General features: G+C 41.9%; 1 protein-coding gene and 1 long non-coding RNA gene across 2 annotated transcripts in view; one reads left to right on the forward strand and one right to left on the reverse strand.

Moving 5' to 3' along the window:
• The window catches only part of LOC111546093, a 122819-nt gene that overhangs the window by 83488 nt on the left and 26747 nt on the right, over positions 1-12584 (forward strand). The window lies entirely within an intron of this gene.
• On the reverse strand, positions 4440-5095 carry LOC111546091 (glutathione S-transferase Mu 3-like). Its single transcript, XM_023217399.1, has 2 exons — positions 4991-5095; positions 4440-4676 (listed from the first exon to the last, which is right to left on the reverse strand). The coding sequence occupies exons 1-2, from the start codon at positions 5093-5095 to the stop codon at positions 4440-4442; spliced, it is 342 nt and encodes a 113-aa protein (XP_023073167.1).

Genomic DNA, 12584 nt, shown 5'->3' on the forward strand with positions numbered 1-12584 from the left:
TGTGTGTGTGTGTGTGTGTGTGTGTGTGTGTGTGTGTGTGTGTGTGTGTATTTGCTTGCTGTTGGGTTGGGTTTGAATGCCTTCAGTTTAGTTCAGAACTACCACCCCAGCTCTTCCAGAACTGAACGAGGCTTGCACCATTCTGGGAAGTTTGGCTGCTGCCACAGCTGAAATACTGAGCCAGACTTAGGTTATTTTATTAGTCTAGAAAGAGTATTGCGCTCTTGCAGCTGTTCCTAACTATGAAAACAAAAACTATCTCGGTTACCCAGGATCCATGAGAAATTGGCAATGGCCCAGTTTAAGTCCGTGTATTTTGGACTCTGAATTATATTTATCTTCATACGGGCATCCCCTGATTTAGGGCATGCAGCTGGGGAATGACCTGTGACTGTATGAGGCAGCGGGGGCGGGAGAGGCCAAGCCTTGGGTATCACATTCACTAGGAAGCCTGATCCAGTGAACCAAAACACTGCAGTTTCCAGAGTACAAGTACTTTCAGAAAGAGTGAGGAGAGCCCCAAGAAAACAGTACAACCAACAGCATGTATTACAAACACCTGTCTCAAATATGAAGTGTGGCATTTTGTTTTTGTACATTATCTCTCACAGTAAATTTCTGGAGTCTTTCTCCTGTCATGCCAGGCCTGGTTTTTGTAGATAGTAACTTGGTGGTGATGGACTTTCTTGATAAATAGGGCTTTTACAGACTATCTGAAAATAAATCATGGAACTTGCCTTTAATTGCTAGCAGTGACGTGTATGTGACATACTCCCTCCTGCTAATGTGTGCCAGTCAGTAGGTTACTGTTTAATTTTCTGAATTTTAATGGGATGATGCAGTAAGAAGGCGCTCCCCAGAAGTGGGCCCCTCAATCTTGGACTTCCCAGCTTCCAGAACTGTGAGCCAAACAGAATTTTATAAACAAATTTCTATTGTTTATAAATTACCCTCTCCGTGATATTCTGTGACAACGGTACAAAATGGACTAAGACAAGGGATCTGTAAACTTGGATGGGTGGAGAAAAACGTAACTGTATTTTCACTAACCTCTAGCCAAAATATAGCCATTGCTCCAATCATAAAAGTGGGCAACCAAGCCACGTAAGATCAACAGGACATGTAACTTTGTCACATGGAAATTAACTGATTTTTGTATCATATTATGGAAATAATTTACAATACATTTATGCCCATTGCTGTTTTAAAAACTGCAGTAGTTATAAAACCTGCTGCTGTGTCTTATTTATGCGTTAAGCACACTTTGGTGTATCAGGTTTGCTTTTTAAACATTTTGCTATCTGTGTTTCAATATAATTAGTTTTCTTTGTAATAAGACTTTCTACTTAAAAATCATTCAAAAACACTCTGAAGGTACAGATTGCTAAAGCCATCCGTGGCACTTAAAAGGTTACAGATTCGTGCCTTGGATATGGTACCCTTGTGTCTTTCTCATCCTTGTTTGAGACTAGATTTGTTAACTTTTTTTTTTTTTTTTTAAGTCTTAACATACTTGGCCTTTGTTTTCTAGCATGACTTGTCTGTGACTTTTATCATCTGGAGCTCTGGTATTCCCCTTTTGGGGCTGTTGGAGTTAATTAAAAAATTAAGCCTTCAAGTCCAACACAGCTTAAAGGAAAAAAAAAAGAGAGAGAGAGAAAAAATAAAGCCATTGTCTATGCCCATATGCCCTTTCTCACAGGCTTCTGTGAGACTGCTTACTGCAACGAAATGTTTATGGCCAAGAATGGTTTCCTTTACAAATTCCAGAGGAGAGCACAGTGATGCGTATGCTGCTGATATCATTGCTTTAGCTATGGGAAGAGATGATGCTGTGTGGCTTGTATGAATTTGATTCAGCTCTCCACTGCAGTATCACTGCAGGCATATCTTGGTTAATTTAGAACTTGATATCCAAGGTTAAAACCTCACTAAATTTATTAGACTGTGTAAAATTGCCCAGAGAAAGACATTGAGATCATTAGGCCATTTCTCACTGCATCCTGTCACTGTGTAACAAGCTTTATGCAATTTATTCACAAGAAATGAGGCAGTTTTCTGAGTTTTTCTTGAATACCATGGTTGCTAAGTTCTGGGTGAGTGTTAGGAATAGGAGCAGCCTTACTTGTATGACACGAAGGTGTCTGTCTCCCCAAATCCTCCACATTGGCTTTCTAGCCCAACTCCCAGGGTTCTCCCCCTGTGGGCTAGTGAACTCAAGAGCTTGCCCATTTTGGCGTGTGTTCTGTTGCATGGTACCTCCAGGTCACACGTGGACGACACTGTAGTTTGAAATAACTGATAACTTGGGGGACTGTACTGTAGATGTCTCTCAATGGAGGCAGTTTTTTGTTTTTTGTTTTCCAGGATAGATTTGCAGCATGGGATGCTGCTCTAGGAGTGAAGTGTGTGTGAGCGTGTGTATGTTTGGCCAAAGCCAATTTATTTTTTCCACCTATTGAGCAGCTTTGCCTTTGTTTGACTCTCACCACTCCTTGGGGGCTGGTGTCTCTTCTGTTCAACTGAAAGAGGAGGCCTACTAGACTGACCGCCTGGTCAGGCTGGGGATCCAGACTGCCTGGATGCACGCTGAGCTGTGTGACCCTGGGCAGGTCACTAGCTTGTCTGTGCCTCTGTGGAATGGAGATTAATAGTACCTTCCTCAGATGGTGGTTGTGAGGATTTAATGAGTACATGCATGCTAGGTGCTTAGAACAGGGCCAGGCATATGGTTAGTGGTAAATAAGGGTTGCTGGCTGCACATTAGAATCACCTGGTGGAGTTTTAAAACCCTGCATGGGTATTGAGAACTCCAATCCTAATGAAATTAGGGCCTGGGGAGGTTATAACCTTGTTCAGCAAGTCATTGCACGTCACTAATAAGTGGAGGACTTTTTTTGATATCTTATGTTCTGGGCATTAAGTGAAAGATCCATCTGTCAGCTACATGAGCAAGAGATCATTCTGTGATGAATAGCTGCCTTTCACAGGCATCTTTGAGGCTGTCTGACCCTTCACTTTGAGGCCAGATCCAGTGCAATTTAAAAATTTTAATTTCCTTAGGTTTATAATACCAGATTTCATTCAGCTGGCACTGATTGAGTGCCTTTTAACACTTTCTGAAAATGTCTTCAAGGTCTCTTCTCTTTTTGTAGTAAAAGCTTATCACCCATACAGTGGCCTCCTCTGAGGGGTTCCTTTTTCATCTGTGATGATGGTTTATTATGTACTGTGATTATAGTGGTCTTAGGAACAAGAAAGTTTCCCCCTTAAAAATTATAATGCCTACAGGTGGAAGAGACCTGAAATGATCCAGTCCAACAGGAAAGGGAATAGTATTCTTGGTGAAATAACAACTTGTCCAGAATCACTTTGTATACATAATGCCTCTCTCTACCTGTATTCTGAGAGTTGTAATTGCACATCAGGAAGGTGGGCAGTGTAAGTTGGGGATTGTAGCTCTGTTGTATTGACACAAGTAGGAAACAACAGGAAGGAGAAAGGAAAAGAGAAGAGAATGTAATTCTCATTGTGGTTGTTGTGGAGCTAACTGCCATAAGGATTGGGACTTGGGTTTCCAGTTACACAAGAAAATACCCTATGGCCGGCCCTAGCCACGCCTTCCACAGAGTTATGTGACAGGAGGAGACCACACTCAGACCATGGTTCATACTCAAACCCCAGGTGGTTCTCCAGGAGCTTTTTAGCTGTGTGGCTACTGGGGCCCTGAGGTGATGCTGGTGTCCATAACTGCTACACTTTCATCCTCATGCAAAGCCTCCCTTTCTTTGAGGCATGTATTCTGTGCTGTCCTCATCACCTCCCTATTTCCCCTTCCCCCCAAGTTCATTGAGGACTTTGGAGGGAGCTGTTCAGTGCCTGAGATTTAAAGTCAGGCCTGATTCACATCACAGATTTGCCTTTACTAATCCTGTGGGCTTTATCATTGTCTGGAATTGTTCCACATCCAAAATTTAAAAATTGATTTAAAAGAACCAGACTCTTTTCAACTTCCCCATTCATTTATTCTGACTGTGTTTATTCTTTGATCTCTTTGAGACACCATACTTTTTCTCTCTGGCTATCCTACCTCTCAGGGCTTCATCCCCTTCCTGACCAGCCTTGATTCCACAGCACACCACTCTGAGCACTCCTGTATTGGCCCCTGCACTGTGAACTCCTGATCATTGATCAGATCCTGCATTCACTGGACCATTCCTGGATAGTTCTTGGGGCTGAGCATCAGAGGAGGGAATTGCACAGCACAGCTTATTTATTTAATTATTTTAGCCCAAGTGTTATTTAAAAGAGCAAAAAAGAGTAGAGGCCTCCTAGGGACAGGAAGAAACAAAACAAGCAGTGCAAGTCTGCCTCTAGCTCAGCATAAAAGCTTATTGCCCCACTGGGCCATCTTGTTGATGGGCATCTTGGAGAAGCAGTCAGACTGCATTGTAGGCGGCAGTTTTCTTCAAAGCCTCAAAAGGGCACATGAAAGCCTTCAGATGTGGGAACTCATCCAGGCACTTGGGCTCAAACATGCGGTTCTGATCCAGGACGTCATAGATGTGAAAATCTACAAAGGTGAGCTTTCCCTTGCAAACCATGAGAATTTCTCCCAGGAACATGGAGAATTGTTTCAGTTGTTCAGGTAGCTGTTCCAAGTACTGAGGTTTCAGGGGTTTTTTTTGTGTGTGTTTTTTGTTTTTGAGACAGAGTCTCATTCTGTCACCCAGGCTGGAGTGCAGTGGTGTGATCTCGGTTCACTGCAACCTCTGCTTCCCAGGTTCAAGCAATTCTCCTGCCTCAGCCTCCCCAGTAGCTGAGACCACAGGTGCGTGCCACCATGCCCGGCTGACTTTTTGTATTTTTAGTAGAGACGGGGTTTCACCGTGTTAGTCAGGATGGTCTTGATCCTGACCTTGTGATCCATGAGAAAAGAGAAGCCTCCCAAAGTTCTGGGATTACAGGCGTGAGCCCAGCCAGGTTTCAGTTTTTCATGGTCAGAGATGTAACAGTGCTGTATCAGTTGTGTGTGGAAATTGGTTGCTTGGTTCTCTAAAATGTCCACTTGAATCTTTTCACTCTCACCACACATGTGCTTGCCAGCAGTGTAGCACAAGATGGCATTGCTCTGGGTGACCTTGTTCTTCCCATCCATGAAGTTGGGCAGATTAGGAAAGTCCAGGTCTAGCTTGAATATCACATCCAGCCATTGGCTTCAGTCGTAGTCAAGAGTTTCCTGGCACATGTACCATTTCTCCTCATAGGACGTATCCATGAACTGCAGGAGCAGGCAGATGGTGTGTGCCAGCCCGCAAATATTCCACTAACCCAGAACCATAGATGAATTGCACGATGTGATTTTGATGATGTTACTTGTGAGCCTTGAGGATAGGAGCAGTTTCATAATCGGGTGTTGTGGCCTGGTCTGCAGCCTAGTTTGGATGATCAGAGCTGTTCAGCTGTCCGTTTTATTGTTTTTGTTTTTTCTGAGAATCTCCCTCTGTTGCCCAGGCTGGTTTCAAAGGCCTGGGCTCAAACGATCCTCCCGAAGTGCTGGGATTACAGGTGTGAGCCACCATGCCCAGCCAGCTGTCCTTTTAATCTCTTACTTGCCTTCCTCTCATCTACAGGGCTATCCTACACCTTCACTGCACCTCTTACCTTGTTTTCACCTTGTAGAGAAAATGGAGGCATGAATGTTTTTAGCTTCTTGCTCAGGTTTATCCACATGTTGTCTTCTTTCTCTATCGGATTGCACTTGCCTTTGGGTCCCTTGTTCTTTGGCACAGGGTGGCTACGTATGAATGCTTGTAGAATGAAACGCTGCAATTGCTAACCCAACACTCATTCCTTAATTGGAAAATTAGGTTCTAACTCAATTTCTGCCACTTGCTGGTCCAGGAGAGCCAGGGCAAGTTTCTCCATTGCTCACAGTCTGTAGAAGGATATTAATTTTACTGAAAGTTATTAAAGGATAACAGTCTGTTTTTAGGTACAATCATTCCCTTTGAGAATTATAGATTAAAATGATGTTTCTCCACAACCATTCATTGATGTTGAAATTGGAAAACAAATACTTTGCTGGGGTGGGGAGCAAGGCAGGGTCTGACCATTCAGAGGCCCACAGCCTAGTGAAGGAAGCAGATGTATAAACACTTAAAATAAGATGAAGAAGGCTTCTAAGATGAGTTGATTCTGTGGTGTGTTTTGAAGTGGGCTTATGAAATTCTTTTGCTTTCTCTAATAGATCTAAACATCTATGTGAATACCTGGATGATATACAGTACTAGTGACAATATTGGAGTTTTGTCTTCTAGTTAGCAGTGTTTTGCTGCTGTGGTAGGGAGGTAAGTCTCAGCTAGGGAGCACACAGGTGACAGGGAACTGAAGACAGCCTGTAAGTGAGCAGGAGCTCACTGCAAGACTGAGCTCTGCTTTGCACAGTAGCCATTGGCCTGGGAAACATCATGATTATTGCTGGAAATGCTGCCCTTTCTGAGACCTTCCTTTTTTGAAGGAGAATGTATTGATTTCAGATTTTTGGCTACTGTCTTTGCACTTATCCCTTCTGTGTGCCTATTTGAAATACCCGAATAAAACCTACCTGCAGCCAGTGCTTCTGAAAGCCTGATATTTGAGCAGATCTTACTGTGTTAAATGTGCATTTTTTCATGTATACACCAAATTATTTTGACCATAAAGTTGAGAATTAGTACTTGCTACTAGAATTCTTAAATTATTAGTCCAAACTCCTTGTTGGAAGAGAATTGCTGTTGATTTTGATTTCCCTTCCATAACAACCCTGCCACTCATTTAAAGACTTTTTTTTTAAGTGTTGTGTGTAAGGTACATTGCTAGATGCCATGGGGGATTTGTGGAGTTCAACATTTTTCACCATAATTTTGATCTGTCATCATATTAGAACAAGGCAGGGTGTAGAATTAGAGAAAAGATATCTTTTGACCATTGTAGCCTGAGAAGGCTTTATGGAGGAGATGCTGTTAGAATTTGGATTGAACAATTCCCTTTACAGGCATATAAAGATGGCTCTTGTACTTAGAAGGGAGTAACTTATTTTATCTTTTCCTCCAAAAGTGAAATTTTCTTTCTACCAAGTACTTATCAAAGTACTAATTTTCTAGCAACTTGAAATACTGGCTAAGGTAAGGTGTTTTTGTTGTTGGTTTGTTTTGGTAGAAACTTTTCCCGAAACAACCTGTATGAATGTACAGAATATTTTAAATAGAGGTTGAAGGTGATTTCACCACAATAGTTTCCACTTAATTTTAGTGCATCAGAACTTAAGCATTTGATTTCCAATTTCATACCCAGAACTCTTCTAAATTCACATTACTTGTGACTGTAAATTTACTATGCTTTTTAATAACTCATACTTAAATCTGAAGTCTTTTTTCTTAGGACAAAACTATAAAGAAAATAATAGTAGAATAGAGGTTCAATTTGTAGTATGGGTTGTTGAATAAAGAATGAATGGCTGGATCTATGTGTCTTGGAGAATAAATTATAGTTTAATGTCATATTTTCCAGCTGTGCAAATTAAGAAAAATCAGGCTGGGTGCAGTACCTCATGCCTATAATCCCTGTGCTTTGGGAGGCCAAAGTGAGAGAATCACTTGAGCTCGGAAGTTTAGAGACCAGCCTGGGCAACCTAATGAGACCTCCATCTCTATTAAAAAATAATAAGCTGGGCTTGATGGTACATGCCTGTAGTCCCAGCTACTCCGGAGGCTGAGCTGGGAAGATAACCTGAGCCTGAGAGGACGAGACTGCAGTGAACTGTCACTGTCATGCTGCCACTGCATTCCAGCCTGGGCAACAGAGTGAGACTCTCTATTTAAAAAAAGAAATATGTAAAAAAAAAAAGAAGAACCAAAGGCCAATTCTTTACTTATCAGAATTACTTAAGGGTTGTTCTAACCATCCCCCCACCCTGACATACTTTTCTGGATGAAGCATCTGGATCCTGGAGAAGTTCCATTAGTTGTTCCCAGTGATATTGGCAAGGTCTCTGTCAATTCCTAGGATTTCTCCATTACTGTGGGGAAGTGTGAAAGAAATCCTGGAATGTCAAAAACTTATCAAGGGCTGGTTTTTCCCAGCCTCCTAGGATCTCCTAGGAATGATGAGACATGGCTCTTGCTTTCAGTAAATTTCTGTGTACAGGGTTTTCCATGAGTTCCTAGCTAACAGCTAGTGCCCTGTCTAGCAGACGGGTGTGTGTGTGTGTGTGTGTGTGTGTGTGTGTGTGTGTGTGTGTGTGTGTGTTTGTGGTCTCTTACACTTTCTCATATTTGCTTTAGTCTGTATTGTTTATCTTGCAGGCTGCTTTTGACTCCCTGCTACCACCACTACTTTCTTGTGATAAACTGTATGTTGCTAATATGAAGAACAGTTCTAAAGGTGTCATATAGAAGGCATGATTGTTAGGTGAGTCAGACTGACTAGGTTTTAAGAACTTTTCAAGCTCCTAACACTGAGGATGTTTTTGATGCTTCTTTGAAGCAAAGAAGGAAAATTTCTTAATTTATATGTACCTTAGTTTACAGAGCTTCACTTGTAAATGTTGCTACTCGGGCTTTATTATTTTTGACAAAAGCAGCATCTTCAGATAATTTTGCTTTGAGGCCAGGTGGATAGTTTGATGGGAGAAGCTCCTTCCATTAGAGCGTGCACAGAGTATGTGTGTTTAGGTATTTGGGGTAACTGGACTGAGGTTTTAAGGTTAATTCAGATGTGGATATGAAGAGATACTGCTAAATGCAGCATTTTCCTCCCTAATGCTCGTTGTCTGATGTCACATGGATTTAACTGAATTTTCTTGCATTCCTTGCAAGTGTGAATATATAGGAATGTTCTTTGTCAATTATAAACTGCTATAAATGTTGGTTAATTACTTGATTTGGAGGAAATCGTTCATCTGTGTTCATTGCAGCCTGTCAACAAATACTGAGAACAGGGTGGGTGCGAAGCCTGTGTTCTGGCTTCTGTTTGTATCTGTTAAAGAATAAACGTAGTCCCTGCCCTCAGCTCCCAGATTCCACTTGAAATTGTGTAAATAGGCAGTATGGCACTCCAGAAGAGAAACATTTTGCTGCTAGTACTCTTCTGTGATCTCAGACAAGGTGGTCATGGCTCTGATATTGACATTGTGATTACAGGCTGAAATAGATTTTGTCTTGTTTTGGAATCATCTTACTATTTTGTCTAGGGTGCTTATAGTTACATTTTATATGCCAACAAAACATGCTGTGCAGAATTCAAATACGTAATGTAGAGAGGTTGTGCCTGTCCCCAAAGACTGGGTGTGCTGAAGGAGAAAAACCAGAAGTAAAAGTAAGCTTTTGATAGTCAATCTAACTTCTGGGGGGCTTAAAAGAAGAATCTGTGACATTTGGGAAACTTACATGTTGAGTGATAGTAGAAATTTAGGTGACTTCAGACCATTGGCCTTCTCAGAGTAATGTTATCTATTCATCTTTTCTTCTCAATGAACATTACAGGAAATTTACTTCTGTTAGTCAATTTTAGTTGTGGTAACCTTTAGTTGTAGTAACCTAGAGGCTGGTCTTTCCTTTTGTTGGGGCTCAGGACAGGATACCCCCCAATATGGCACCTTGGCATATAAGAGAGACTGCAGAAGAAAGGAGGTCCCTCTGACCTCCCCTTGCCTTTCTCCCCTGAAGCATAGTCATCAAGGAATTCTCTGACCTATCTCACCTGACTCTCATTCCAGAGAGGTCCTGCCCTGTACCCAGAGGACAGGAAGAATCTGGACAAGCAGGCCTTGCTGAGGGCCCCCACCCCAATTATTAGGCCTCCTTCCCTTTTTGTTCAATCAATGCTTCTATGTTCATTCTTCATTGTACTTAAGCCTAAAAATTCAGTTTCCTGAGTCTCTGGATCCTCATTTCCAAAGGCTCCTGTGTGATGCAAAACTTTGGTTGAATAAATTTGTTAATGCCTTTCTCTTGTTAATCTGTCTTTTTGTTATAGGGGTGTCAGCCATGAACCTTGCCATGGGTGAGGAAAAGATACCTTTTCTCCCCTACACTCTCTTCCTCAAAAGTATGTAATGGAGAGAAAAGACATCTGACATTCTTCACATTTTCAAAGACTTATTCTTAAGCATTTAGGTCTAACAGTACATTTGTTCTACTTGTTGTCATAGAGGCTAAGGTTTTATGGGGCAGAACTTGAGGGATCGTTTGGTCAGTATTTGAGTTATATCTGTGCCTTTGGTCTATAATATAAAGTAGGCCTGGTGCAGCGGTTCACACCTGTAATCCCAGCACTTTGGGAGGCCAAGGCAGGTGGATCACCTGAAATCAGGAATTTGAGACCAGCCTGGCCAACATGGTGAAACCCCGTCTCTACTAAAAATATGAAAATTAGCTGGGCATGGTGGTAGGTACCTGTAATCACAGGTACTTAGGAGGCTGAGGCAAGAAAATCACTTGAACCTAGGAGGTGGAGGTTGCAGTGAGCTGAGGCTGTGCCACAGCACTCCAGCCTGGGCAGTAAAGTGAGACTCTGTCTCAAAACAAAACACACACACACACACACACACACACACACACACACACACACATATATATAGTAAAAAAGAACACTATTTCTTATGTTTTATCCTGTGATACTTGTCCATAGATACTTCCTTACCACACAGTATGTTGGGCTTGTCATTTAATCTGCTGAGTCTGAATTACTGTGTCAGAAAGGCTGGTTTGCATCATTTCTATTTGGTTCATGTTCATGACAGCTCAGTGTTCACCCTTGTAGGGGAAAAATGACAGTAGTTGAAGTTGCTACTGGAAGGGAAGTATGATGATGCAGAAGAGGAGAGCCTACTGGCTGCCTACATAGGTGGGTTTCACGGTGCCATTTCTATTGAGGAATTTACCACTGTCTTCCCTTTGGTCCTCAGAAACTCAGTATTCTCCATGTCTTAAATTGATGGTACTGGACAAAGTGACTCCCTTTAATAAAGCAAAGCTCATGAGAGCTTTTGTTTAAAGCTGGAGTACTAATTTGTTAATTTATTCTCAGAATTGTGTCTGTCAGCAAGCCAGACAGTTGTGTGAACTGGACCAGCACACTCTCTCCCCACTGTTTGCAGACTAAGGAGCCAGATTACGAGGTGCTTCTCGGTGTGAACAGAACCAGAACAAGAAGTAGTTGTATCATACCAATGTGTGACAGCACACAGCTGCAACAGCCCAATGTGTCCATTTCCAGAATTGAATGTAGGGATATGTGTTTATAAGTGTGCAGATACTGTCTGGCATGCCAGATAGTCTTCTCTGGAGTGTACTGTTGTCATTGGCCCCTATGGCCTATTCCTATAAATGCTATTTCTAACCATCCCCCTTTCGGTGGGCATAGCCTGTATGTCCATTGGTGACTATTAAGTTCCAGTTAGAGGTTTAAGGCCAGAGATGATTGAGACTTCCAGGTGACTTTGTATAGCTCCACTCTGATCTGTGTTAATTTCAGAATTTAACTTGCTGGGAAGACTTACATTTTTCCTTTCCAGTCTAGGGGAGGGGAGGATGGTTCCTTATTTTTGCACTGGGGTATAGTCAGTTCAAGTTGCTCCAGGTCGCAGTTTGAATAGCTTTTTTAAGAATATAAAATTTAAGCTATTTCCCTATATATATAATAGCCTAGAGTTGCTATTTATGGAGGAAAACAGGAACTGGAAGAAGTATTATAGCAGATATTTGATAGCCTCTTTCACTTAAGACCACTGATGTGGAAGGTACGTCTATCCTGAAAATAGGTGAGTGCCCCAAAATAGGAAAACAGGGTGTCTGGGATGAGATACCAAAGTCAGTGTCACCTAGTCCTTGCCCCATGGGATGCCTATTCTGAGTGGCATGGTAGGTCTGCTCTAACTGGTGATGACCTGGGTGATTAATCAGGAGCAGCTCATGGATGTGGTGGGGCCTGAGCTTGGTCAGTGATCCAGGTAAACATACGGCTCTGGAAGAGTTCACCAAGGCTTGGTGCAAGGGACCTTGGACGAGCTTTGGTGGCATGGCTCCGTCAGTATTTTTCTCATATTTTTAGGTAGTTTTTTCTAATTTATAAACCCCAAAGTTGGTTGGTTGAAGAATATGTCTGTGTTTACCAGGTATCTATTTATTATTAACTTTTCCTGCCATTTTTTTAATACTACAGTATTTTTCATTGTTTCTCTGAAGTGTGCTTGTTAACAGAAGTTTGTATTTTCCATCGGTTCCTTGTGGAAACTATTGCTCCCTTCCAACTTTAGTGTTTGCCCTTTAGGTGAAATCTAAATTTTTTCACAAGGGTTTATTCAAGCAGCATTTTCAAAAACAGAATTAGGCTCTAAGCCATGCCCCTTCAGTATATAAAACTTGTGTGTAAGATGATTTTACTCCGATAACCTTCAGTATGGCTTTTTCCAGATTCTGCCTAAGATACTATCTTTCTAGTATCACTCAGTTTTGTTCGATTGTTGTTGCCCAAAGCTTTCATTGATGTGTGAGGAGAGACCAGCCTGGTGGAGGGGAGGAAGGTGGTCCTGCTGGGCTGCT

This window comes from Piliocolobus tephrosceles, chromosome 11, assembly GCF_002776525.5.
Source record: "Piliocolobus tephrosceles isolate RC106 chromosome 11, ASM277652v3, whole genome shotgun sequence".
NCBI classification, from domain to species: domain Eukaryota; kingdom Metazoa; phylum Chordata; class Mammalia; order Primates; family Cercopithecidae; genus Piliocolobus; species Piliocolobus tephrosceles.